Source organism: Tenrec ecaudatus, chromosome 2 (assembly GCF_050624435.1).
Source record: "Tenrec ecaudatus isolate mTenEca1 chromosome 2, mTenEca1.hap1, whole genome shotgun sequence".
In the NCBI taxonomy this organism is placed as follows: domain Eukaryota; kingdom Metazoa; phylum Chordata; class Mammalia; order Afrosoricida; family Tenrecidae; genus Tenrec; species Tenrec ecaudatus.
In genome coordinates, this window is record NC_134531.1 from 274,186,860 (window position 1) to 274,211,823 (window position 24,964).

Here is a 24,964-nt window from a genome sequence, read left to right on the forward strand (position 1 = left end):
ACTGAAGCAGTAGTGCCCAAATGAAATCAGGTAGGCCTCATTATAAGGAGAACCTAACTGATTTTCTATTCTTTTCGAATTGGAAAAAAGCCTGGTGGTGTAGTGGGTCCTACGCTGAGCCGCGGACCACCAGCTGCTCCCCAAGAGCAAGAGGAGAGTTCCTGTTGCTGGATAGATGCCTGGCCTCAGACACTGCCAGGGGCCACTGTACTTTGTGAAAGAGGGTCATGGTGAGTGGGTGTTCACTCCATGGCAGGGAACAATAAGAATCGGCCATTGAATATTTGTGACAACCTTAATTCGGATCATTAATACGGTCTTAACTAAGTTACATTTGGCGTTAGCTTTCCCCCACCCCAATAGTGGCGCTTTGGTTTTCCCCTCAATTTAGTATTACACCTTCAATCCCTGAGGCCAACTCTGACTAGTCCTGAGCACCAGAAACAGACTTCTGGGCTTGTGAGATCATCTTCTTCCTCGAAGAACTGCTTCTAGACAAATTGAATCTCTTTTCAAAAGATAAGTTAAAGGGTCCCCTGTAAATTCTCACCTATTTAAAGAACTCCTATAATTCATTTCATGTCTTTAGGAAATGCCAGGTAAATGTTTCAGAAAACCACCTTAGTGTCGGTGAGTTGAATTGGTTGGGTTATGACATTAAACTCTTTCAATTTCCTTCAGAAGACAATATATACTACTGTAGTGCAGCATTTTCCTACTGCAAGGCTTGTGGCAGTTACCGAAAAATAGAGATAAATGTTTCTTTAAATAGAATAGCTATACTTGTGGGTTTTCAATGATAATGTTCAGCGACCACTAATTTCATATATTCCCAGGCAAAACCATATTTTATTCATTATGAAGTGAAGCACATTTTAAGACTCTTAGACATAACTGCATGAAAATGTAAGGGCAAACAGATATTTGTCTGAGCTCTACGGGACAGAAATTTACGTGTATACTTTGAAAATTTTTATTTTTACTGTTCAATCGTTTAACAAATTATAGGATTTCTCTTGGCTCTGTTATTTAGAACTCCAAACTGCTTTGGATCCACAGGGAGTATTACACAAGATTACTCGGCACTCAGAGTGATTGAAATGAGAGTTCTGAATGCTGGTACATATTCATAAAGCGCAATCTTAACTCTCTGAATGTAATGAAAATTATAACATGGCTCGTTTTCCAATTTGACATTCCATTATGAGATAGGCTAAAATATCCCAAAATGGTTTCTTTAGGGACCACTGCAGAAATTGGGAAAGCATTTGAGCATCCTGATAAATAATAAGAAGAAATAAAGATCTTATCATATCATTCGTAGACCCTGAAAATAATTTTAGCGACAAGGAGCAGTTTGAGAACTACAGTGAGAACTTGCATTTTTAAAACACACAACTACTACATGCTATCGGTGGTTAGTGACATTTTCAATATTTAAAATAGAAGAAATAGTAAAAGCAGTTTATCATTTAAAATTACCAAAGACAGTTAGCTCTGCTGGATCACTGTCTCTTTCTCCCACCATATTGGTGCCAACGCACGTATACATCCCTGCATCACTTTTTCTGGTATTGGATATCATCAGTTTTCCACCACGAATCTGTTAAAAGATGACAAAAAGAAAAGGAAATTTGTTAAAAAAACAATTTTGAATTATGTTTTTTTGTTTTTTACCCCAACAGCAAACAATTTATAGTGTGAGACACAATACTTTCCCACCACTTTGGAAACTAAATATGTTCCTTCTGCTCTGAAATTTACTTTTAATACAAGATTTCATAGTTGCTGGGTAAGTCATGTTTCAGTAACATAACTTTTATTTCTCTCCCTCAGACTTTTTTCTAGTCCTGTGACTGCTCTCACTAAATCCCAATGGTCTTTCTTCACACTGAGATTCTGTTGAAGGAATTTATACTGTCATTTGTCATCCACCAGGACAGTTGGCATCTGCTGTAGATAAGACGATCTCTACGGGATGGACGCGCCTTGGGGGCACTGTCTGATGAGCAATGGATGCTCCCGCTGGTACAACAGATTTCCCCAATAATTTCTTGATTTGCTGCATCTGTGAGCATTGATTATAGATCTAAGCAAAATGAAATCCTTCACAAGTTCCATCTTTTCTCCATTCCTCATGATGTTACCTATTGGTCCAATCGTGAGGATTTTGGTCCTTGTCCTTGTATTTAGTTGTAATCCATATCGTACCATCTCCATAACTCAGGTTGTTAGAAGCTTCCTCCAATCTTGATGACTTACGCTTTTCATATAAAACAGCTCTGCTCTGGTTATTTTGATCAGTGTGGGCACCTTTCCCTATTATAAGCCCCGCAGTGTCCCCTCCTGTTATTGGAACTACTGCCTCTTCAGCCATGTACAGGTTTGGCATGAACACAATGAAGGGTTGTGGAATTCCCATTCTTCTCTGTATAGTCCTAATTTGTTTTGATCCATACAGTCAAACGGATGTAAACATCTTTTTAATATTCTCTGCTTTCCGGCAAGATCCACCTGACAACACCAGTGGTATACACTGTGCCATGTCCACCCAGGAACTCAGCTCACATTTCTGGTAACTCCCTGTTGAGGTACTGCTGCCACAGTTGTTGAATGATCTTCAGCAGAATTTGACTTGCCTGTGATATTAATGATATTGTTTGATAACTGCCACATTCTCTTGGGTTGCCATTCCTTTGGAGTGGGTGTGGCTCTCTTCCAGTTAGTGGGCCCCGTGTGACCGTCTTCCAAATTTATTGACTTAGATGAATGGGTGCCTCCAGCGCTTGTGGAAAACATTTCAAATTGGCATTTCATCCGTTCCTGGATCTTCTTTTTATGCTAATGTCTTCAGTGTAGCTCGAAAGTCTTCCTTTTAGCATCATAGGTTCTTAATTATATGCTCCCTCTTGAAATGGTTGTACTTTGACCACTTGTTGTTTTTTTTTTAAGTAACTGCGTCTATTTCTTCCATCTTCTTTTTATGTTTCCCTCATCTTTCAACATTTTGCCCATAGAATTCTTCAATATTGCAACTGTAGGCTTTCAATTTGAGACATGGTGACCACGTTTTTTAAAATAAAATTTCTAATACAAGGTGTTTGCACATTTGATTATAACATTCTATTTGGTCTTCTCGAGCTGCCCTTTGGAAGTTCTGCTCAGCTCTTTCACTTTATTATTTCTTCCATTTGCTTTAGCTGCTTTCCGTGCAAGAGAAATAGTCAGCGTCCTTTCTAATGCACACTTTGATATTTTCTTTCTTCTTTGTCTTTGTACTGATTTGATGCCTTCTTTATGTATGATGTGCTTGATCTCATCGCGCAGTCATGCCTTCTCCTATTTCACAGTTACATGCTCTGACATTAGTGCTCAATGTGTCTTCTTAGGTTGTTCTCCGAAGTCATGTGGGTTATACTACCAGTTAAATTTTGGCTTATATTGACTTGTTGTGTTTTTATTCAGCTTTAACCTGAATTTACATTTGAGCAGTTTGTGTATATGACTATTCTGACCTCCTTTTGGCTGCTGACAATGAGCTACTCCATTGTATTTTTCCACAGAAATGGTCGATTTGTTTCCTGGGTAATCCATCGGATGGAATTTATGTTGACCCTATTTGTGATGTTGAAAAGGGTATTTGTAATGAAGAAGTTTTTGGTTTTTCAATAATCTGTCATGCAATTCTCAACTTCATTTCTATCACTAAGGCCATATTTTTCAACCATGTCCCCTTCCTTTTGGTTTGAAATTTTCACATTCCAATCCCCCCAAATAGTATCAATATATCTTGATTCATGTTCAATTGATTTCAGAAGAAGTTGGTAGACTTCTTCAAATTCTTCATTATTATTTTCAGTCCATAAAACTGAATAATCATTGTATTGACTGGATTTCCCTGTAGGTGTGTAGTTTCCAATCACAGATGGCATAGCATTTCTAGATATGTTCTGAAATGTTTGGGTTTTTTTTTTCACTATAACAGTGACACCATATCTCTTTAATTCATCATTCTACCCATAGTAAACCATCTGATTCAAAGTGCCCAATGTCAATCCATTTCAGTGTACTAATTCTTAGGATATTGATATTTATGATCTCTATGTCCATCTTAATAGTTTCCTGTCAAGTATAATGGTAGATTAATGGCTAATAGCTATCTTTGAAGTTTGGCAGTATAGCTTGCTTTTATCAAAGAAATTTAAGACGATATTGTACTAGCAAAAAAAGTTGTTCAAACATTGCGGTTTACCTTCTCTTGGATGGGAAACTTGGGGGCATGGAAGGTTGTGTGATGGGTGGTAGACTATGGTGCGAATAATTCAGAACCATCAGCTGCCCCACAGGAGAAAGATGAGGTGTTCTGCTCCCAGAAAGATTTACAGCCATGGAAACCCAAAGGGGCAGTTCTACTCTGACCTATTGGGTGTCTAGGTGCAGACCATGTAAAGAAATTCTCTTTGATATTACAATGTCAACAGTCAAGCCAGAGACACATGCTGGGATCTCTCACACAATACACCTGGTTCTGTGCATTGTCAAGGTACATGTACACATTAAGGAAGTTTCTAATTTAATTCTTCATTTAAAAGTGTTACCATATTATAAAGACTCCCTTCAATGCTGTAAAAATAGTATAGGCCAGTAAGTTTGGTAAGCGTAGTTCTATTTTAAACATAACAGACATTCAGGCTCTATAGACTTTTAAAGCACAAAGACATGCTTGTTCAATCAAAAGAGATACTTTTTTAGATAAAACATTCATTCTCAAATAACATACTGGATATAAGGCATATAATTAAGCAATTTCAGAAGGTCTAACTACTCTGCACCATTTTAGTGAACAGGTGCTTATTTGCAAAAGTCACATTCATAGTCCCAGGGCTTTTCTCACAAAATACAGTGACTACACACAATCACCCTGATCAACAACTTCATCTGCTTCTGGGGGGTTTAATTTGAACCCAAATCACCTTATGAACCTGAATCCTGATTTCCCTTTTCAAAGTAGATGCCTTTTCAACATGGAATCAGCCCATGTTTTGTACTTTGGATTTATTTCATATCTATTAAACTTGTTTTTTAATAAATCTCTATATAAAATGCTGTAATGTTTTATTTAATTTTTTAAAAGCTAGAAAAATTGCATAAAATATTCATCACCTTAAATTATTTCCTTTTATAATTTGGAAAAGAGTATCCAGTGAAAGGTTCCAGTTAATCTGGTTTATGACCATCATTTTCAATTTAGCACCCATGTATTACATAATCAATAGATTCATTTGGAATCTTAAAAGTGCTAAGACATCAATATAATACCGTAAAGATATTTTTATACAATCAGCATAATTATATAGTGGCACAGCTATTAATATATCATAAACATTGGCATATAATTTTTATCTTACTCGAAGCCTCATTCCCACATTTTATTTTTATAAAATGTTACCATTTTTAAAAGACCCCGTTCAATGCTGTATAAATAATGTAGACTGGTAAGTTTGGTAAGCATAGTTCTAGAATCTCATTAATAATCCTAAGACTTGATAAGTCAGTCTCTCCAGGGTCTTTTTATTTGACTTACACTGATTCTCTCTTCCTTGTCATCAATTCGAACTTTGTCTTTTTTCCAGTAGATGGTGGGCTCAGGGTGTCCCCGGGGAGGCTGGCACTCCAGGATGGCAGGCTCTCCGGCTGCCACGACAACATCTGTTGGGTTTTGCCGGAAATCATCTCGTAACACTGCAGAAGAATAATTAGAGAAAAAGAAAGCTCACTCACAATGACTTCAGCTTTATACTGCACAAGGCAACGTCAAGTCTTATTTACTGTGGTCTGATTAAGAAGGAACAACACGAACGTTACTGGGTGTGCAGTCAGACATATATGCAAACTTCCTAAAGCCTTCCTACATCCTTATCAACAGGCTGCACAAATTACAGTGCATCTTCGTTTTGAAATCCCAGTTTTAAAAAGCGGGAAATAAGGTGAGAAATATTAGTGATATAGTTTTGAGAGCTTTAAAAATCAGGGCGAGGAACTCTTTATGTAGCATGATTCTACACTCAAAACGGACAAAGCAGGTAGCTATAAATGCATGAACATAACCGACAACATTGTATCACCACCCTGAAACTGCCTGGAGCGCGGTCTAGGAGCAGGCCTGGGTGCCAGTCTGCGAGGCAAGTGAGGTGAGAACTCTCTGAAAAGCCCTTTCTCCCAACATGAATATGGACAAGGGCCACGCTGCTCTCGTTGCACGTTGGAAGATAGCCTCATTGTTCACCCTCGTAACGCACTAGCACCCACACACACAGGGCTACATTTCCATTCTCTCGTGTCTCCACCTGCCGAGCGACATCTGGGCAGCGTGACATTCTGAGCAGAGCTATCCCTTATAGCAGTTTTGCCCATCTGAATTTCCCCTCCTTTCATTAAGGAGAACAGCAGGTTGGACCTCCATTGCGACCTCCGAAAAGCTGGCATGCCTGGCTCTCCAAATGTCACCTATCTCTTTGCCTGCGCTTTATTGCTGCTGGCAAGATGGAAAGCCTGGTGAAGGAGGGGGCCCTTATCACCATGCAGAGCCCGGTTTAATTTTACAATTACCGGCTATAGGTTCATTAGGCAAGTGCCGGGTAGGTGTTTCCAGGTTGGGCTGCACCGTGAAAGCTCTGTCGGGAAGCGTCCGGCTGCTCTGTGGGAAAGATGCGGCATTCTGCCTTTCTAAAGCGGTACCATCTTGGAAACCGACGAGGCAGCTCTCCTCCACCCTAAAGTGTCCCTGGGAATTGCAATCAACTCCACGGCAGTTGGCATGTTGAGAGCACCCCCAGGAACCCTGGTGGCATTATGGGTTAGGCATCACAGGCTGACCACACAGCCTGTGATTCCAGCCCACCAGTCATGCAAGCAAGGAGGAGGAGCCTGTCTGTTCCCTTCTCCCAACCCCTCTGTAAGGTCACTGGGAGCCAGAATGGACTCGGTGTAGTGGATTGGGGAGAAAGCAAACATTCAAAAAGTACTTGAGTGTAGTTAATATGCCAGATACCCAAAAGTACCTCTGCTTGAAATAATCTTTGATTCTCCAACACTGGCAAATGTGCCCAAGCATGAAAACATCAGTGTACCATGCTGCCTGTGTGTGTGTGTGTGTGTGTGTGTGTGTGTGTGTAAAAGAGAGAGAGAGAATGTGTGTGTATGTCTGTGACGTTAGAGTTAAGACCAGAGCTAGTAACAAAATCATTGGCAGCTTAGACATATACTCAGTAGCTCTGTGGGAGGAAAGATCTAGCCGTCTGCTTCCATAATGATTACAGCGAGGAAAACCCCATGGGGATTGCTTCCGTTACATGGTCGTTGCTAGGTGTCATCAAGTAGGTCCAACCATTGCACCCTACGCAACACTATGCGCAATAAAACAAAACACAGCCGGTCCCGCGCCATGCTCAGGATTGTTCCTCCGCCTCCGCCCATCACTGCTGTGTCAGGCCATCTTGTTGAGGGCTTCCTCTTTTTTGACTCACCCTCTTCTTTCACAGACGTCTCTCCCAATAATGCGTCCAAAGGATGTGGGATGAAGGCTTACCATCTTTGCCTCTAAGGAGCATTCTGGCCATTCTTCATCCACGGCAGATGAGCTTGACCTTTTAGGAGGCTGAGGGTCTTCACCGGCACCATAATTCAAATGCACCAACTTTGGCCTTATTCCATGTCCAATTTTCACAGGCATATAAGGCGATTGAAAATGGCATGGCTTGGGTCAGGCCCATCTTAGTCCGCAAAGTAATACCTTTGCTTTTCAGTACTCTAACGAGGTCTTTTTCAGCAGATTTGCCTAATGCAATTTATCGTTTTATCTCTTGACTGCTGCTTCTTTGATCATTGATTGTGGATTCAAGCAAGACAAAATCTTTGACAACTTCAAGGATTCTAGACATTGAATTATAATCCGTACTGAAGTCCACCGTCCCTGATCTTCATCTCCGAATGCTTCAATTCCTCCTTTCACCCAGCAAGGTTGTATCATCTGCATATTGCAGGTTGTTAATAAGCCCTCTGCCCATCCTGATGCCACATTCTTTTTCAAATAATCCACCTTCTCTGCTGATTTAGTGAGCCTACAGATTTCACAAATATGGGGAGAGGATACAATCATGCCATGCACCTCTCCTGACTGTAAATCATTCAAGATTCCCTTGTCCCGTTTGAACAATTTGGAAAGGCTATGTAGGGTCATTAAAAGTCAATCTCCATTCATCAGCACCACACAATCACAATACGTGTGAGTACACATAGTATCGTGGTGGACTTATCCCTGTTCAGGTGGTAGACCCAGGTCCTGTCCCCAGCCAATGCACTTCATGCTCAGCCTCTGCCTCGCTGTCGGGATTGGATGTAGCTGGGATGCTAAACAAATCCCAGGAGAGCTTTCAGAAAGGGACAGACATGGGAGGGAGACAGTCCTGGTGAGCTACTACAAGCTGATGAAAACCTTCTGGATCACAATGAACTGATCTGCAATAGATGATGGAGACGGCCCAGGACGACCCTTAGCAGTTTGTCTTCATGAGTTGGAGTCCACTAGAAAGCAGCTTACAATGTGTCGATGTGAATGTGTGTGTGTGTGTGCGTGTATGTGTAATTGGTCAAGCTGTTTGAAATCAAAATTAGGCAGCTTGTGCTAGCCTCTTATGTAAATCATCTGTTGTAAATAGGGATTAGGTCAAACCAACTGCTTTCTGTGTCCTGTAATGAGACCCACTTCAGCACTCTGCGCCTTTGTTGAGCCAAGGCTCTAGGTTAATTGTCGTTCTCCAAATAAATAAAAATCCCTGTCCAGAAAATAGCTCCAGAGAGACAACTGAGTGAAGTTCAAAGCTTTTCTTTTCTTCCCTTGTACAACACATTTTTTTAAACCTGGTTTTCTGTCTTAATGAAGCCATGGTCCTTAAGGAGATTAGAGAACTTCATATTGAAGGAGCAGTCGGAAAAAAATGAGCACAAATTGTTCACTCTCAGTTTATAAGAAGAGTAATTGACTGCTTTCGCTGCTAAGGAATAGTGTTCATTTTAGCACTGGGTACTACACATTGTTGGTCTGCTTGCCTTTCCTAACTAGCAAGAAAGGTGTTATTTATATGCACAGGATCTGCTTCCAAAGGCTGGGAGAAGGATCTCTAGATGTGCCTCTCAGGTGATGGGAAGGGGTTAACACTGTGGTTTCCTCTGGCAGGTAAATTCTCCAGGGAGAGCATGCTGGTGACTCATTTATATTCTAAATACAGAGCAGCTGCCTGTTTATGCAATGTTAAGAAGTGCAAAAATATGGTAACAGGGTGATGAGCACACCCCCCTCCCCAATATCCGGTACTGGCAACAAATGGTGTTTTGGCAGGCTCTCAATCTGTTCCAAAATGGCACATCTGGCCAGTTGAAGGACATCCAGAATTGGTCTCCTAAAACATGACATGCCCCAAAAGATTCAGCTCGAAATGTATGTGAGGCCAGGGAAAATCTTTAGAAATACAGTCTTACAGAATTGCAACAATTCCAATTAAAGGAAGAGAGAGGACAGGAAAGCCACCACCGCCCCCCCCCCCCAAAAAAAAAGACTTTGACATGGGGAACAAGAAGGAGAGAAATATCATAACAAACCATAAGGTCTTCTACTGTTAAACAATATAACATGTGTTTATGGTATTCACCCACACACAAAAAAGAATCAAAGGAAGAAAGAAAATGACTCCAATTTGCACATGAAGCCAAGACATCTAACATCAAGTGTAATTTCAGGCTTTCAGACTATTCACCCTGAGTGTAGGGTGAGATAATGGTATAATTGGTACTGTGCCCTCTTCAACTTGTGAAATGCTCTTTGGGGCTTGCAGAGTATTCAGAGAATTCACTTGTATTTATTGATATCATTTATTTTCCCCTAAGCCTTTGTGAAAGAAAAAAGATCTTTCTCTCTCTCTCAAAGCATCCAAGTCATGAACTGCCACTTTTCAGCAGGTTCTAGCACAGCACTTGATAATGTAAATTATTCTTAGGAAACTAATGTTATTTTTCCTAATCTCAAAATGTACAGACAACCATATCTGTACACATATGTATAGATGGATGGATGTGTATTTATAATGTTCTGATATCTGATTACTCATCTCTGAGGTTTGTGTATCTATGTATAAATTAGAGCAAAATAAAATGAAATAATATATAACCATCCTAATTTGTGTGCCAATTACTAACTTCTGTCTTAGGTTTTGTTCTCTGAAGGAAAGGATTCACTTGGGCTTCAACTAAAAGAGTTTCCTTTCAGTTTCCTGAAAGGAAGTAAAATGAAAATTAATGTGGAAACACAAACCAAGGCTAAATTGAATCTATATTTCTTGTGTCCTTAATTCTTTTCCTAAAAAAAACCCAACTTGATAGTTAATGAGTGGAGTGGCTAATAAGCCAAAATAAGCATGCTCAGTAATATACGTATTCATTATTTAAATCTCAAAAAAAAGCTCTGTAAATAAAGGGAAAGGGAGCAAAGAAAATTCATTAAAGAAAAGAAGAAAGAAAGAAACACTGGCTAAACAGACAAAGAAGGGAAAGCAGGGCTAAATTGTACTTCAAAGAAAAAGGCTCTAAGTCAGTCTGCTGTGTCCACAGCACTTGTTTGCAGATCTCACTGTTGAGGTTACTAGTAACAAATATATTGGGGTGAGGGGGAAAGGGGGCTAAGAAATCTGAATGGTAAGAGAAGGAGTCGTAGTTCCACAGTGGTAAAGCGTCAGCTGCTAACTGACAAACAGGTCGTTCAAACCCACTAGAGCCCCAAAGAGTGAAAAGATGTGACATTGGTTCCTTTAAAGAATCCATCCTTGAAAACCTTATGAGACTCTTATACGCTTGCTATGAGTCAGAATTGACTCAACAGCCATGGGCTTTTAATACCTAAGTGTATTAGTCTGGGTACTTCAGAGACACAAATCCAAAAACAAAAAAAACCCTCAGGTATAAGAGAGAGTTTATATAAAGGTCAAGTAAGTGCACATAAAGAAAACACCCAACCCAGTGCTGCCCAAGCCCTCAAGTCCAACATTAGCCCATATATCCAATATCAATCCACAAATTCCTCCTCCATCTCACAAAACACACACAATGATGCTGACTGCAGGAACAAAGCCGAGTCAGTAAATGTATAAGCATCTCAGTGCTGGCATGGGTCTCCACACGGCTGCTCCAGCACCCAGGGCTGTAACGGGGTAGGTCCATGTGGCTTCTCCTAAGGGATGTCTTGCAGGAAGGGAGCCTTGCCAGGTGAAGCAAGGAACTGGCTAAGGCAGCTGCACCCTGGTCTGATCATTACAAAGCAAGAGACCCAGGAACTCAAAAGGCAAGTCTCACCAAGCCATTTATCTCTCCACCTTTCAATTAACCCCACATGTTTGCCGGCCAGGTTGGTACAATAAACTAACTCACCAACTGTTAATTTCTGTTTATAAGGTGAAAAATAAAATATAATATGACCTAGATTTCATTTACATTCCCATGAACCATGATTTAGGAAGTTATTCTGAAATATTAGAATATTTAGAATTTCTGATAGGGCAAAGGGGCAAAGGTGAGGATTCGGATAAAGCACGCCAGGAGTCCATGACAACGTATTGGGACTGCATTTCCCAGAACCCTTCGGGACCCTGACGGACATCCTGAGCATCTCATACATGCATGGAAATGCTTAAAAACACTTGGTATGCATGTAGAGTGGCATGAGCAAGGAATAAGGCCTGACTACATAGGCGGTGGACAAGAGACCCTGAGGCTGATCACATCGGCTGGTAAAGTTTCCCTCTTCCTAAGAGCCCTGCATGAAATTCTCATCAGTGCCTGGGTCTTCAAAAAAGTAAACATTTCTCTTGGTAAGACAAGAACCGAATTATGATCATATTCCTAATGTATTTATAACATGCAAGAATATATTCTGATGGCAGAGTCTGGGCAAACTAAGTCAAGTCAGCATGGCCCTTTAAAGTGGTTAAGGGATATATATCTGTTGGTAGAAAAAGGGGGAGAACCAACCTCCTAGTGGGGAAAAATGACTAACAATACTTTTACGGACCCCAAGGACAGACTGTGCCTGGTCCTACGCTCCTAATAGGGAGCATTGGTCCGAGTTTCTGTATGCCCTCTGGGGAACTGGGCTATGGACCATAAACAGCTGGACATTGAACTCTGGATTTTGAAGTACACTACATAACCCCAGGGCCATACCAGAAGAAGGCCATATGAGAAGTTGGTGGTATGAAAAACTCGTTAGGGACACTGGACTCTACGGAAAACATACCTGTACTTCGAGGATTTAAGGCCAAAATTACAAGGTGTGTGAAGAAGCAGAGGGAGGCTATATGAAGGTACAGATCTGTCCAGCAGGCAGAGTAACATTTACTTACTATTTCAATGCTCTACTTGATTTATTAAGGTATGCGCTTTCCTGGCAAATAAATAAGTAAGTAAATGGCTTCCAATTATTTTAGGCTCCTGTTATTCTTTGTATAAGCCTTCCTCATGAGTGTGGGTGGGCCCAAGAGCTCGCCTTGGATGAGTAGAACATTACAAAGTGATGTCAAATCACTTCTCAGATTAGCTTATAATAGACAATTACTTTAATCTTGTTTGCTCCCCCGGCCCCTACCCTTTGCCTCGAGAGGGGTCTTCTAATTCGCTTGCTCTGATCAAGCAAAATTTCATGTAACCTGATGGAAAGACCCACTTTCAGAACTTTAGGGAAGCTTTGGCCAATAGCCAGCAAAGAACTGTGGGCCTTAATCCTACATTCATTTAAAATCTGAATGTGAGCTTAGAGGCAAGATAGTCCCCAGTCTAGTCTTCCCCTTGGACAACAGTGTTGGCCAACACCTTGACTGGGTCCTTATGAGGCCCCCCCCCCAAAAAATTGAACTAATGTATATCTGGATTTTAGATGGACAGAGGTGAGGAAATATATGTCTAAATTTTGAGGTGCTATGTGTCATATATTTTGGACATCAGAAGAGACCAGTCCCTCTAAAAGAGCATTCATGCTTGGCAAGGCAGAAGGACCGTGAAAAAGAGTGAAACCTTCCATAGAATGGACTGACATGGAGGCTGCAATCGTGGGCTCTAACATAAAATAATTGTGAAGATGGGACAAGACCCTGCAGTGTCTTGTTCTGCTGACTTGAAGGCACCTGACAACAACAATGTTTTACATGGGTTAGGAGCTGTGCTGCTTACCACAAGGTCAAGGATTCAAAGGCACCATCCATTCAGACAAAGATGAAGGTACCTGTGGTAGTTACATCCATTTTCAATTTGAGAAGATTGACAGTGAAGGGGTGGAGTTTCGTCTGTCAATCAGCTGGCAGCATAATGACCATATCTGGAGTCACTGAGGAGATAAAAAGCTCTCTTGAAGTGGGACACAAGCTCACTCCATGTGAGATATCATGGAAAGTCCTGTAAGCACTGAGATGCTTCTACTGCCACTGGATCCACAAGACTAGCCTGTGATCATCCTGCATTCAGCATCATTGCATGTATTTCGTGAATCTAAAGAGGAATTTATAGATTGGTATTGAACATGTGGGCTAACACCAGACTAATGAACTTGATCTGGACTTTGCTCAGATGTTTTATCAATATTCAATTGCTCTTGTTTATAAACATCTTTCTTATACACATATGAGTGTCTATGAATCTGTTTCCCTAGTTCACCCAGACTAACACGGTGTCTGCTCCCATAAAGATTATAGTCTTGGAAATCTCATAAAAGGTTGCTGTGAATTGACTCAATGCCAAATGGATGGGTATATTTTATGGATATTTACTGCATTAAAATAGGGAACAAATACAGGGGCAGAAAAGAGCATTATGCCTGGTTGTCATGTTAGAGTTTAAATCTTTGACTCTTATTTCCTCTTAACCTCACATTCCTTCATTTTGCCAGACCTTCCCAATCTGTCCTTTAAATAAATAATCCTCAAGTTACTGACCCTTTTTTGTTTAGTGATTTGTTTGGGTCAGTCTAAGGGAAGCCAAAATTTTCTAAGATAATAGATATGAAATAATAATAGTAATAATATGTAATTGATCAAGGATCATGATGGTGGAAGAGTGGGGTAGGGAGGGGAAAAAGAGGAGCTTATATCAAAGGCTCAATTAGAAAATGTTTTGGAAATAATCATGGTAACATATGTACAAATATGCTTGATACAACTGATGTAAGGTATGTTAAAAGAACTGTAAGAACTCCCAATAAAAAATGGCTTAAAAAAAGGGAGAAATTAGCCAGAGAAGTGAAATCAGACTTCTTAAAGATATCATCTTAAGGAATCATAAAGGCACACGCTTCTAGCTGAAGCGGTTCAGCAAAGAGAGCCATAAACTCTCAATGCAAAACGTCTGATACACCAATCGATGCACAAAAACACCAGAGCAAACCTATTGCTCATGAGACAGGTAGCTCTCAGAATTATGCCTTTTAATCAAACACGCAATGTTACATGCTGTTTTTCAAATATATATATGCTTTTTCAGGCCCAGGCAGAGCATTTTGGATCTATTTTAAAAGACAGCTGTCTTACTATAATAGCTAAAAAATTTTATTACACACTATATATCACACCCAGCATTGTAATATACAAAGGGGCTTTAAAAAATTTGTGGAAAAATACAGTGAAAAGTAATGGAATATGTTTTCCTTGAACTCTTTGCAGCCCCCTTGTGTAATAGGTCATTAGAACTTCAATTAATTGTTAAGGACAAGTACAGAGTTTGAACCCGGTGTGTCGAACACTAGATTCTTCTAACGCCAACACTGTATCTCATTCTACTACATTAGTTCAAGATGTCTTTATCTCCTCTGTAAATTCATATAACATTATCCTATTTAACTTTTTTTCTGTGTTTTCTCTTTTAAGCTCCATTATAGGCATTATGCATTTGCTAAAATGCAAATATAATTATGTCAATTCATTTATTACAACTTATCAATGATCTTTACTGTAAAAGTCACTGCTTAGCACAGTTCTGGAGCTCTGCTTAGATTTCCAGAATCATCCCTGATGTTTCAACTACCTTCATCATGGCACATTGGAAAATTATAATTGTTGTGCCTGAAAAATTCTCCCTGTTCCCCATTTTGTTTTCTTGCTTTTACGTAGTCTGCCTTTCAAATACATTTTGCTTTTTACAGGTGCTAGGTTGGGGCTCTCCTGTCTGAAAAATCTTTTATGTATTTCAACTAGATTAGGAAATCTATTTGAAGGACTCGCATCATAGAGGGCACTAGAAGGGTTAATCAAGTATTCTTAATTGGTTGCTTGAATTGATGAGGGCCATTGCAATTCTTTCTTGTTATATAAAATAGACTCTAGTACTTGAATTCCATTTTAAAACACCATTTATGAAGAACAATTTCTATTGGTTGGATTTGAGAAAAGAAGTATTTCAAATGCTAACTTACGTGCTCAGGGCACACTAAAATAAAGTCAGGGGTACATTTCTATATGTAAGCGGGATATTCTAAAATGTTGCCGTGTCACATCTGAATTTAGGCTATAAAAGATTTTTAATTTAATCTGTCTCTGTTTAACGTCAGAAATCACTTTTAAAAAGTCATCAGGTGTGTATGCAAACAACACTGATCATTATATTATGCCCTAGTCAAGATGATAACGGGCTCCATAGACTATGGGATGGCCACCACTACCCACAGTCCACACCCTACCTCTGTCCCACCCCTCACCACCATGAGGAATAAGCGAGCATAACCCCCAAATCAGCGCGAAGCTCAGGACACAAGTGCTGCTTCTATGGGAAGAAAGCACACTGCCTCTTGCTGCAGGACCCAAGGAGTGGAAGCGCAGAGTGTCCTTGGCGGCTCAGCGGTGACCCCAGGGGGAGCTCCAGCCTCACAGCCGCCAGAAGGAATCTGGGTTCTGGATGACATTGCTGATTATAATCCTTGAGACGATAGCACCTCAGAAGTTTCTGGTCTGGGGATCCAAATACGTTCCATTTTCTAGTCAAGCCATTTTAAATCGAATTTCCTTTTTCCACGAAGAAACTCCTGACAGAGCATGATCATTCCGCATTTTTATGAAGCGTGCATGACTAAAAAGACGAACAAGCCCGAAGTGGGCTGGCCTTTCACAAGGAAACTATTCGAGAGACAGTCAAACAAAATATGGTCAGACTGCACAGGCCAGTTACAGTCTAAACAGACACAACAACGTGCTACTTTGGGAACCAGTCAAGAGGTTTCTTGTGCCCAGAGGGGAGTGGGGACAAAGTACCTATGGGGACACATCCTGCTGCAGCTCCCCAGGCCGGCATCTTGGGCATGCTGAGTAAACAAGGGGCGCCCTGCGACTTGTTCACGGTCGGTCAAGTCACAGCCTTGTGTGAAGCCGCGGGTGCTGCCCAGAATTCACCCTGCACACACCCAATTCGCACCAGAGGAATGGGCAGCTCGGAGTTTCTTTGCCAAGGTTTTTTTCTTGAATCCCATTTCTGTCCTGTCCTCACCCGCAAGATAATTTGAAGCCTTGCTCAAAGGGCCAAGTCTTCCTTCAAGTTTTCCATGAATGTTTCAAACTTGCTCAAGGAGCCGTAGAGATTGCGTGGAAACACCGTGCTCTCTGTAATTTGTGCCCGTTGCCTCTGTAATGTGTATGTTCTCCTCAGGGATGGAGCATTGAGATTATTCAGAAACTCTTGGATCGCATGTGGCACTGCAAACTGGCGACATCTGACCGCGCAGACTCCAGGCCTGTCTCTGGCAATCATTTCCTCTGGTGTGCAGTTCTGGAGCCAGGAGTTGGCACCCCGTCAATGCTCAGAAGTCCTGTTGCTGGCACAGCCTAACATCTGATATTTGACGGAGATCCACATACCCCGGCCATGTGTTTGCAGGGAAGTGGTGGATTTAGGCTAATTGGTGTTTAATCGGTTTCTCTCTTTGTCCACCCCCCTTGAAGAGAATTGTGCATATGGAACTGATATCTCCAGAATCACTAAGAGCCCTAAGAACTGTGGATAATGTGGTGATTGGGCCCAAGTATATTTGGGGAAGAGGCGCATGTGGTCTATAAATGCCCCCTAGTAAGCTAGGAATGGCTCTAGAACACCCTTCTTTGGTCTAAAATTGGTTTGCTCGGCACCCTAAGCAACTGTCATTCCACACCTAACACTTTAAGGTTAACTTGAAACTTCTTCACAGAGATGCCTAGAACTCCAGGTATTATTAGAAATAACACTTTTAAGTCAAAATTCAGAAGGTCACAGGCTTACTTCGAATTAACAACCCAAAAAACACCATTTCAAGCATATTGCCCAAGATAGTAGTTAATGAAACACCAGATTCTGCTCAAGTCCGTTAGCAACTTTCTGTTCTGGACACAACTAACCAACTAACTAACCACACCCTGTTACGTAAGATTTGCATTTACATGATGATTACAAGTCGCCATCTGTTTGCTTCTAGCATTTCAATCTGGCTCATGTCCCATGAGTCTTAAGTCTTCGGTCAAAGTAGGTAAATTACTAGGTAGCAGAGAAGCTTCTTACAGGTACTTCATGGAATGCTTTCTTTGCCCACTAATTACTGCTTGCTCCACCACTCTTTCCTTCCCTTTTTATTTATCCATTACCATTAAACCGAGAGAGAGATAAAGAGAAAGAGAGAGAGAGAGATAGAGAGAGAGAGAGAGAGAGAGAGAGAGAGAGAGAGAGAGAGAGAGAGGAAGAGAGAGAGAGAGAAAGAGAGAGAGAGTATTTACCACCTATATATTTAATGGAAAACCTTATATTTAATGTATTTTTTCAGAATACGGATGAATTATACATAATATTTGAATTCAAATGTTGGGATACATTATTGTCTTGTAGCTACATCTGTCCATTTAAATAAAGGAAATACAGAATGATGTCAAGTAAATATTCATGTGCTGCTTTTTTGTGAATCCCAGTAGATTACCACTCTCCTCCCGCCTTGTTAGTCCTTATCTGAAAGCATTAGCTTTTACAGCATTCCCGCATTGGGCAGTTCACAGAGGTACATGGCCTCAGCAGTGTCTTCCTGTCATTCCACCCTTTCCTAGTAGCATCGGTTATTGCTCCAATATTTCTCTCCCATGGTGTATTCTGATGTGCATGATCAACATGAATTACAATGCCAAGTAACTGCCAGATGTCATGAGTTATAAACTCAATAGTCTAAGGATTATTACACATTAGGGCACCCTGCAGTGCAAGGGTGTCCTGGAATTTATGTGTTATTTATTACCTATTGGCAGGGTCTCAAAGTAATCTCACCCCTGCTGATGAAATGAGGGTTGGAAGGAGAGGAAGGTCAAGGTCAACCTTCCTTGTCAGGAATGCTTGTTACTTTGAAACTACTATTGCTGTGTCTTTTTCCCTTCACCTGAAGTCCAGTATATCTCTGGGTTACAAAAAAAAAAAAAAGGTGGGGTGGGATCCAAGGTATCTCTAGGCTTTCAATTTACTTCTCCCAATTTCGAAATGTCTATAATGTTCCTTATTTAACAATACGTTTTGTAACAATCACCACTAGAGGTCAGATTTACTAGGTATCGCTGAATTTTCCTATAATAATCTAGTCATTAAAACCATTTACAAGTTCATAGTACACTGTTTCTTGTCCTTTTTAACACAGGGAAGTACACTTTGGCTGAACTGCATTGGGCTATATTTGAATTTGCAGTGCAATAAGTACTTAAAAACTTGTGTCCTGCATGCCTTTAGACTCCTCCGCCTTGCCAATCCAATGTTGCTGTAATCCGCATATGTCTGTAGCACAAAACACGGACACTGCTCAAAGTGTCATACATTTTGCTGAAACGGATGCAAACTGACATCCCATGTTCTCAGGAAATGTTCCACTTGATTACTACATGACAAGAAGTTTGAAATGTTTCCCGATCCCGAATGTAGCATATTTATTTCTAAATTGCCTGATTAAAAAAAGCTCTATCACCTCTCTACTCTATCCCCAAACCCAGCAACCTTCTCTTTTGCCACCAAATGAATTCTGAAGGGCGCAGTTAACATTCAGCAATCTCATTACCCATCTTCCATAAATCTTCAAAGACAGCACCCAGCTTTGACAGTGTGGAGGGAGAGGGGAAGTTCTTTGTCGGAAGGCAACTATCTTAAAGATAAAATTGAAATGATTTCAGAGGACTCACCTGGACAAGCACTGAAAAGCAGCCAGGTGAAAATGTTTCACTTATAAAAATGTTTAACTTAGGAAAAACACCATTTCTTTGATTCTAGATGTGATGTCCACAACCCCTGCCCACTTAATCACGCAAACATATACATATCTGTGACAACCCGCTGATGACAAGGAAGGCACAGTGAAGATCTTTCCTTACACGTACGGACTCTTAAGTCGGTACCATGAAAACTAGGGGTAGTTGAGTTTTTCCCTGGAGGTGTCTTGGCTCATTGGGCCGTGATCTGCAAGGCTAGCGGTCTGACACCACCAGAGGCTCCTCAGAAGAAGGGGTGGGCTTTCTGCTCCCACAAACTCACTGTGGGAAACCCACATTGGCCATTCTCCCCTGTCCAAGAGGGTCGCTAGGAGTGAGCTTGGTTTTGTGTTTTCCCTGGCAGTGCCGTGGGGTAAGTGGGGAATTGTCCACCTCAGGACTCAACCCCATTAGTTGTTCCCAGGGAAAAAAGGAGCTTGTCTGCTCCAGGAAAGACTGACAGCCTGGGATACCCTATCGAGTGTCGATATGAGTGAGAAAAGAACCGATGGCACTGGGGGTGGGCATTTAAAAAAAGGGAGCATTAAAATTTGCATATTATTTAATCCAACCTTCCTATTTTATGTGAGAGAAAAAAAATAAAAACAAACACTGAACATAGATCCTTAAGAAAGCCCCTCTCCTCCTCTTGATATACATTGGAATCAATCTTGGCCACCATATTCTCGGCCAGAGGAAACAACTGAAATTGCCTTCTGAGTCTTTGGCCGTATTTCGAGTCTCTGTTTTCCCTTGTGACTGCTTGCCTGACAAGTTATTATTCTTTCTCTTTCAAAATGGCCCTAGACAAAATGTAAACAATGCAGAGCTGCTTGGAGGAGAACAAACTTCCTAGACACCCATTCTGCTGGGAGGAAAATCAATTCTGTGCACGCCATTGCTTAGCTTGTCCACCTGAAAAGGCACCAAAACTTGATAAATAAAAATAGCTTAATTATTTACCAAAATTTGGCTAAACCTTCATTATTTAGTCCTAAACAAAGTTGACTTCTAATGCCAGGTTAATGAACTACACAAATTGTATTAATCCCTAGTTTTCATCACTCGAAGTATTACATATCTGTTGTGGTTTTTTTAAGTTGCCATTAAGTCTGTTCTGACTCATGGGAACCCCCATCCATGTGTGCAGAGTATGACTGCTTCGTAGGGTTTAAAGCCGTGTCCTCTCAGAGTTAAACCAGCAGGCCTGTCTTCCGAGGGACTGAGAGGACTTGGCCTGCCAGCCTTCGACTAAAAGTGCACCGCTAACCCTGTGCCTCCTTGGCACTCTCCATGTGTCAACCTGATCCTCACAGTAAATCTACAAACTCATTAGAGATGGTAAAATCAGAGCCATATCTTCCTGATACTCTTAATAAGTGTCTCAAACGATGATTTTTAAGAGTCGGATAAACCAAAAACTCACTGCCATTGAGCTTATGACTATTGCCAGTGACCGGCAGGACAGAGTAGAATTGCCCCTCTGACTGTCCGAGATTGTAGCTGTTGACAGCCATAGAAACCCCCACCTTTTCCCCAAGCAGCAGCTGGTGGTTTCAAACCACTGACCTTAGAGTTAGCACCCCAATGGGTCAGCACTACACCGAAGAGGAGAATAGACCTAAAATGTGGGCAAGAAAATCTGAAGTTGGAAAAATGAACAATTGTTAAATTCTCCCTTTTTAATCTGCTATCTCAAGTAGATATAGAAAAAAATCACACATTTCTTACAAAACTTAACATTTTTATCCTGACTTATGAATTAGAAAAGTATATCTTTTTATTTCCCAAATGAGACACTTTTGAAAAGTCACAGCAGGCTAAAGTTCCATAGAGAAAGCTTTATTAAATAACTATGCCCTGACCACTGCAGGAAAACCAGGCTGAGTGCTCGCTGACTTCTTTCTAAATTAGGATGTGATTTATCCTTGAAAACTCTCTACAACTTCACTTTTTAAACCCAGAACCATAACGTCAATCCATACTGGTCTTCCATTCGTTTCTGGAGCGTAGCAAATGGTTTATCACCTGAGGGCCTTCACACAATTTCTCCCTATTTCTGAAAGACACACTAAATTCTCTGTGCAGCACACTTTGGAAGGGGCACTTCTATGAATAAAGGTTGATGGAGTCTCTACTATTCAGCAGTGAAGCAATACCCCATTGTGGTAAAGGTAATGGACTTAAAGGCCTGGGGTTTCAGTTCTGCTACCTTTATTAACTGGATGAATTTGTCCACAACACAGTCATTTTGAGCCCAAAATCTTCACCTATAAAATGAGGTTTATAAAGCCTATGCCTTTGGAGCTGTGAAGAGAAAATACAGTGACTTTTTAAATATAAAACCACCATGCCAACTAAAGGAATTACTTCATAAATGGAGAGCACCATTGCCATCAGGGACCAGGAGTGCTATGGTGACATGCGGGACCTTGTCGTTGTGTGTGTGTGCTCACTCATGACTGATTGTAAATAATTTCAATGATTACTAATTTTCAATTCTCATCAAATGACTCATAATATTCAAGATTCCTAAAATTCATATTTTAAAAACTAGGAGGTCAAATGGTTAAATCAATCCACAATTGGTAATATAAATGGATACTTATGATAAGAGACAACTAAGGCAGTAGAGATTTTATATATTAATATAATTCCAGAATTAAACATATTAAGATATTATTATTTTTTTATATAAGATTAATAAGACAGCAGTGTCTACCAAAACTCCCCAAACTCACTGTCAACAAGTGCAGTCTGACTGATAGTGACACTGTAAGGCAGCGTGGAACTGCCCTTGTGAGTGGCCAAATCTGCAACTCTTCACGGGAGCAGAAAGGCTTCTCTTTCTGCAACTGAGCTACAGGTGGGTTCAAACTGTTGACTGTGAGGTTAGTGGCCAATGAGCAATCCACTCCACCAGTTGGGATCCTTAATTCCAGTGCCTCCCAATCAAATACGGTGACTTTCCTCAGCTCCTGAATTCTAAGTTACATATTTTACCAAAAAAGTTGCAGACAGTTCATTTTTCACAATTGATTTACTATGAAATCTAATTTATTTTGTGCAATTTATACCAAATCATTTAAATATTCTTTTCATATTGTCTGTCACTTCTTTTGTAAAATAACAAAATAGTTTTCCATTTTTCAATTATTTCCATTTAACAAGTATGTACTACATATTTTACTGGTGAAAGTCACCATGCAATGCATTTTATGGAGTACAAGGATTTCTAGTTGAATTTGCCTTTAGGGTGCTAAAGATTTTGGAAAGTTAACATGTAATTTTAAAGTTACAATCAGAAAGAGTAAAATGCAATGTGTTAGAGAACAGGTAGATGGAAATTGTCAAAAGGTACCTATCACGTTCAGCAAAGTTGCTTTGGCATTGCTGGTTTCACAGAAGGGCTGGAGTAAAATGTGTTGCTGTAATATTTGGAATGGAGAGAAAACCATCTAAAGTGGCAGCCAGAAAACTAAGGGCGTGCAGTGGAACAGCAAGGGGAACAGAGCAATAAAGTCCCCAGGGAATACCAAAAAAAACCCAAAAACACTCTGGAGCCAGAGCTTGGCACCACATCAGATTCGACGAGAAAACACTCCTAAAGACCAACAAACAATCCCTGAACTAACTACAAGCTTTTCTTTGTTGTTGTTGTTGTGTTGTGTTTTTTGTTTTGTTTGTCATTGGCCTTTTATTGTTGTTGTTTAGTTCTGTCTTGTTTTTGTGCATGTCATTATCTCCGCAGGTCTGTCTAAGTAAGATAGGCTGGATGAATAATATGGAGGAGAAAACAATGTGACTGCCAGTTCTGGAGGGACATGGGAGACTGGGAGGTAGAGGGACAGGAAGTGGTGTTAACAAACCCCAGGACAAGGGAACAGCAAGTGATGCAAATCGGTGGTGAGGAGGGTGTAGGAGGCCTGGTAGGGCGTGATCAAGGGTAATGTAACCCAGAGGAATTACTGAACCCAAATGACAGCTGAGCATGATAGTGGGACATGAGGAAACTAAAAGAAAATAGAGGAAAGAGCTAGGAGGCAAAAGGGATTTATAGAGGTCTAAATAAAGGCATGTACATATGTAAATATATTTATATATGAGGATGGGAAAATAAATCTATGTGTATACCTTTATAGGTTTAGTATTAAGATAGCAGATAGACATTGGGCCTCCACTCAAATACTCCCTCGATACAAGAATACTTTGTTCTATTAAACTGGCATTCCATGATGCTCACCTTCCCGGCACAATCACTGAAGACAAAGCAGGTAAGTAAGCAAATGTGGTGAAGAAAGCTGATGGAGCCTGGCTCTCAAAAGATGTAGTGCCTAGTGTCTTAAAGACTTACAAGCAAACAAGTGGCCATCTAGCCCCCAAACAACAAAGCCCACATGGAAGAAGCACACCCACCTGTGTGATCATGAGGTGCAGAAGGGATCAGTTATTAGGCATCAAAAAACAAAAAATCATATCATTGTGTGCTCACCTCCCCAGTAGGATACCTAAAGCCAAATGGGTGCATAAGCAAATGTGGTGAAGAAAGGTGATAGTGCCTGGCTATCAAAAGATAAAGCATCTGTGGTCTTAAAAGCAAACAAGCAGCCATCTAGCTCAGAAGCAACAAAGCCCACATGGAAGAAGAACACCAGCCTGTGCGATCACGAGTTGCCAAAGGGATCAGGTATAAGGCATCATAAAAAAAAAAAAAAACCTTACCATAGTGAATGAAGGGGAAAGTGCAGATTGGAGACCCAAAGCCCATTTGTCGGCAACTGGAGATCCCCTCACAGAGGGGTCTAGGGGAGGAGATGAGTCAGTCAGGGTACGATGTAGCACCGATGAAGAATACAGCTTTCTCCCAGATCCTGGATGCTTCCTCCCCGCCAACTACCTTGATCCGAATTCTACCTTGCAAGTCTGGATAGAGCAGAGGTTGTGCACTGGTGCAGACAAGAGCTGGAGGCACAGGGAATTCAGGGTAGATGATACCTTCAGGACCAGGGGTGTGAGGGGCGATACTGGGAGCGTAGAGGGTGAGTGGGTTGGAAAGGGGGAACCGATTACAAGGATCTACATGTGACCTCCTCCCTGGGGGATGGACAACAGAAAAGGGGGTGAAGGGAGACACTGGATAGGGCAAGATATGACAAAATAATAAGTTATAAATTATCAAGGGCTCATGAGGAAGGGGGCAGCGGGGAGGGAGGGGGAAAAAAGAGGACCTGATGCCAGGGGCTTAAGTGGAGAGCAAATGCTTTGAAAATGATTAGGGCAAATAATGTACAGATGTGCTATACAATTGATGTATGTATATGTATGGATAGTGATAAGAGTTGTATGGGCCCCTAATACAATGTTTTTTTTAAAAAGTAAGTGTGTTCCAAGATTGTATTGCTTAATCATACTTATTCAACCAACTAAATGGCAGTGGGTTTTGTTTTATTGGTAGTCAATCTGTGTGTAGCAAATACTGTGAGACATTGGATTATATGAAGGAGAACAGGGATCAGGATAGGAGAAAGTCGTTAACACAACATTGCAGATGACACAACACTGCTAGTGGAAAGCAGAAAGGATGTGAAGCACTTGTTGGTGGAGACCACCGACTTGAGTCTATATGTTAGATTATGCCTCAACATCAGGAAAAT

The 24,964-nt window shown here is 40.8% G+C and overlaps 1 protein-coding gene across 1 annotated transcript in view; it reads right to left on the bottom strand.

Moving 5' to 3' along the window:
• Positions 1 to 6,486, bottom strand: part of ROBO2 (roundabout guidance receptor 2) — a 210,576-nt gene extending 204,090 nt beyond the window's left edge. The window contains exons 1-3 of the mRNA XM_075542944.1: positions 6,348 to 6,486; positions 5,585 to 5,742; positions 1,483 to 1,603 (exon numbers count right to left, since the gene is read on the bottom strand). Coding sequence (XP_075399059.1) covers positions 1,483 to 1,603; positions 5,585 to 5,742; positions 6,348 to 6,486 — 418 coding nt within the window. The remainder of the gene's footprint in view (positions 1 to 1,482; positions 1,604 to 5,584; positions 5,743 to 6,347) is intronic.
• Positions 6,487 to 24,964: the final 18,478 nt, after the last annotated feature.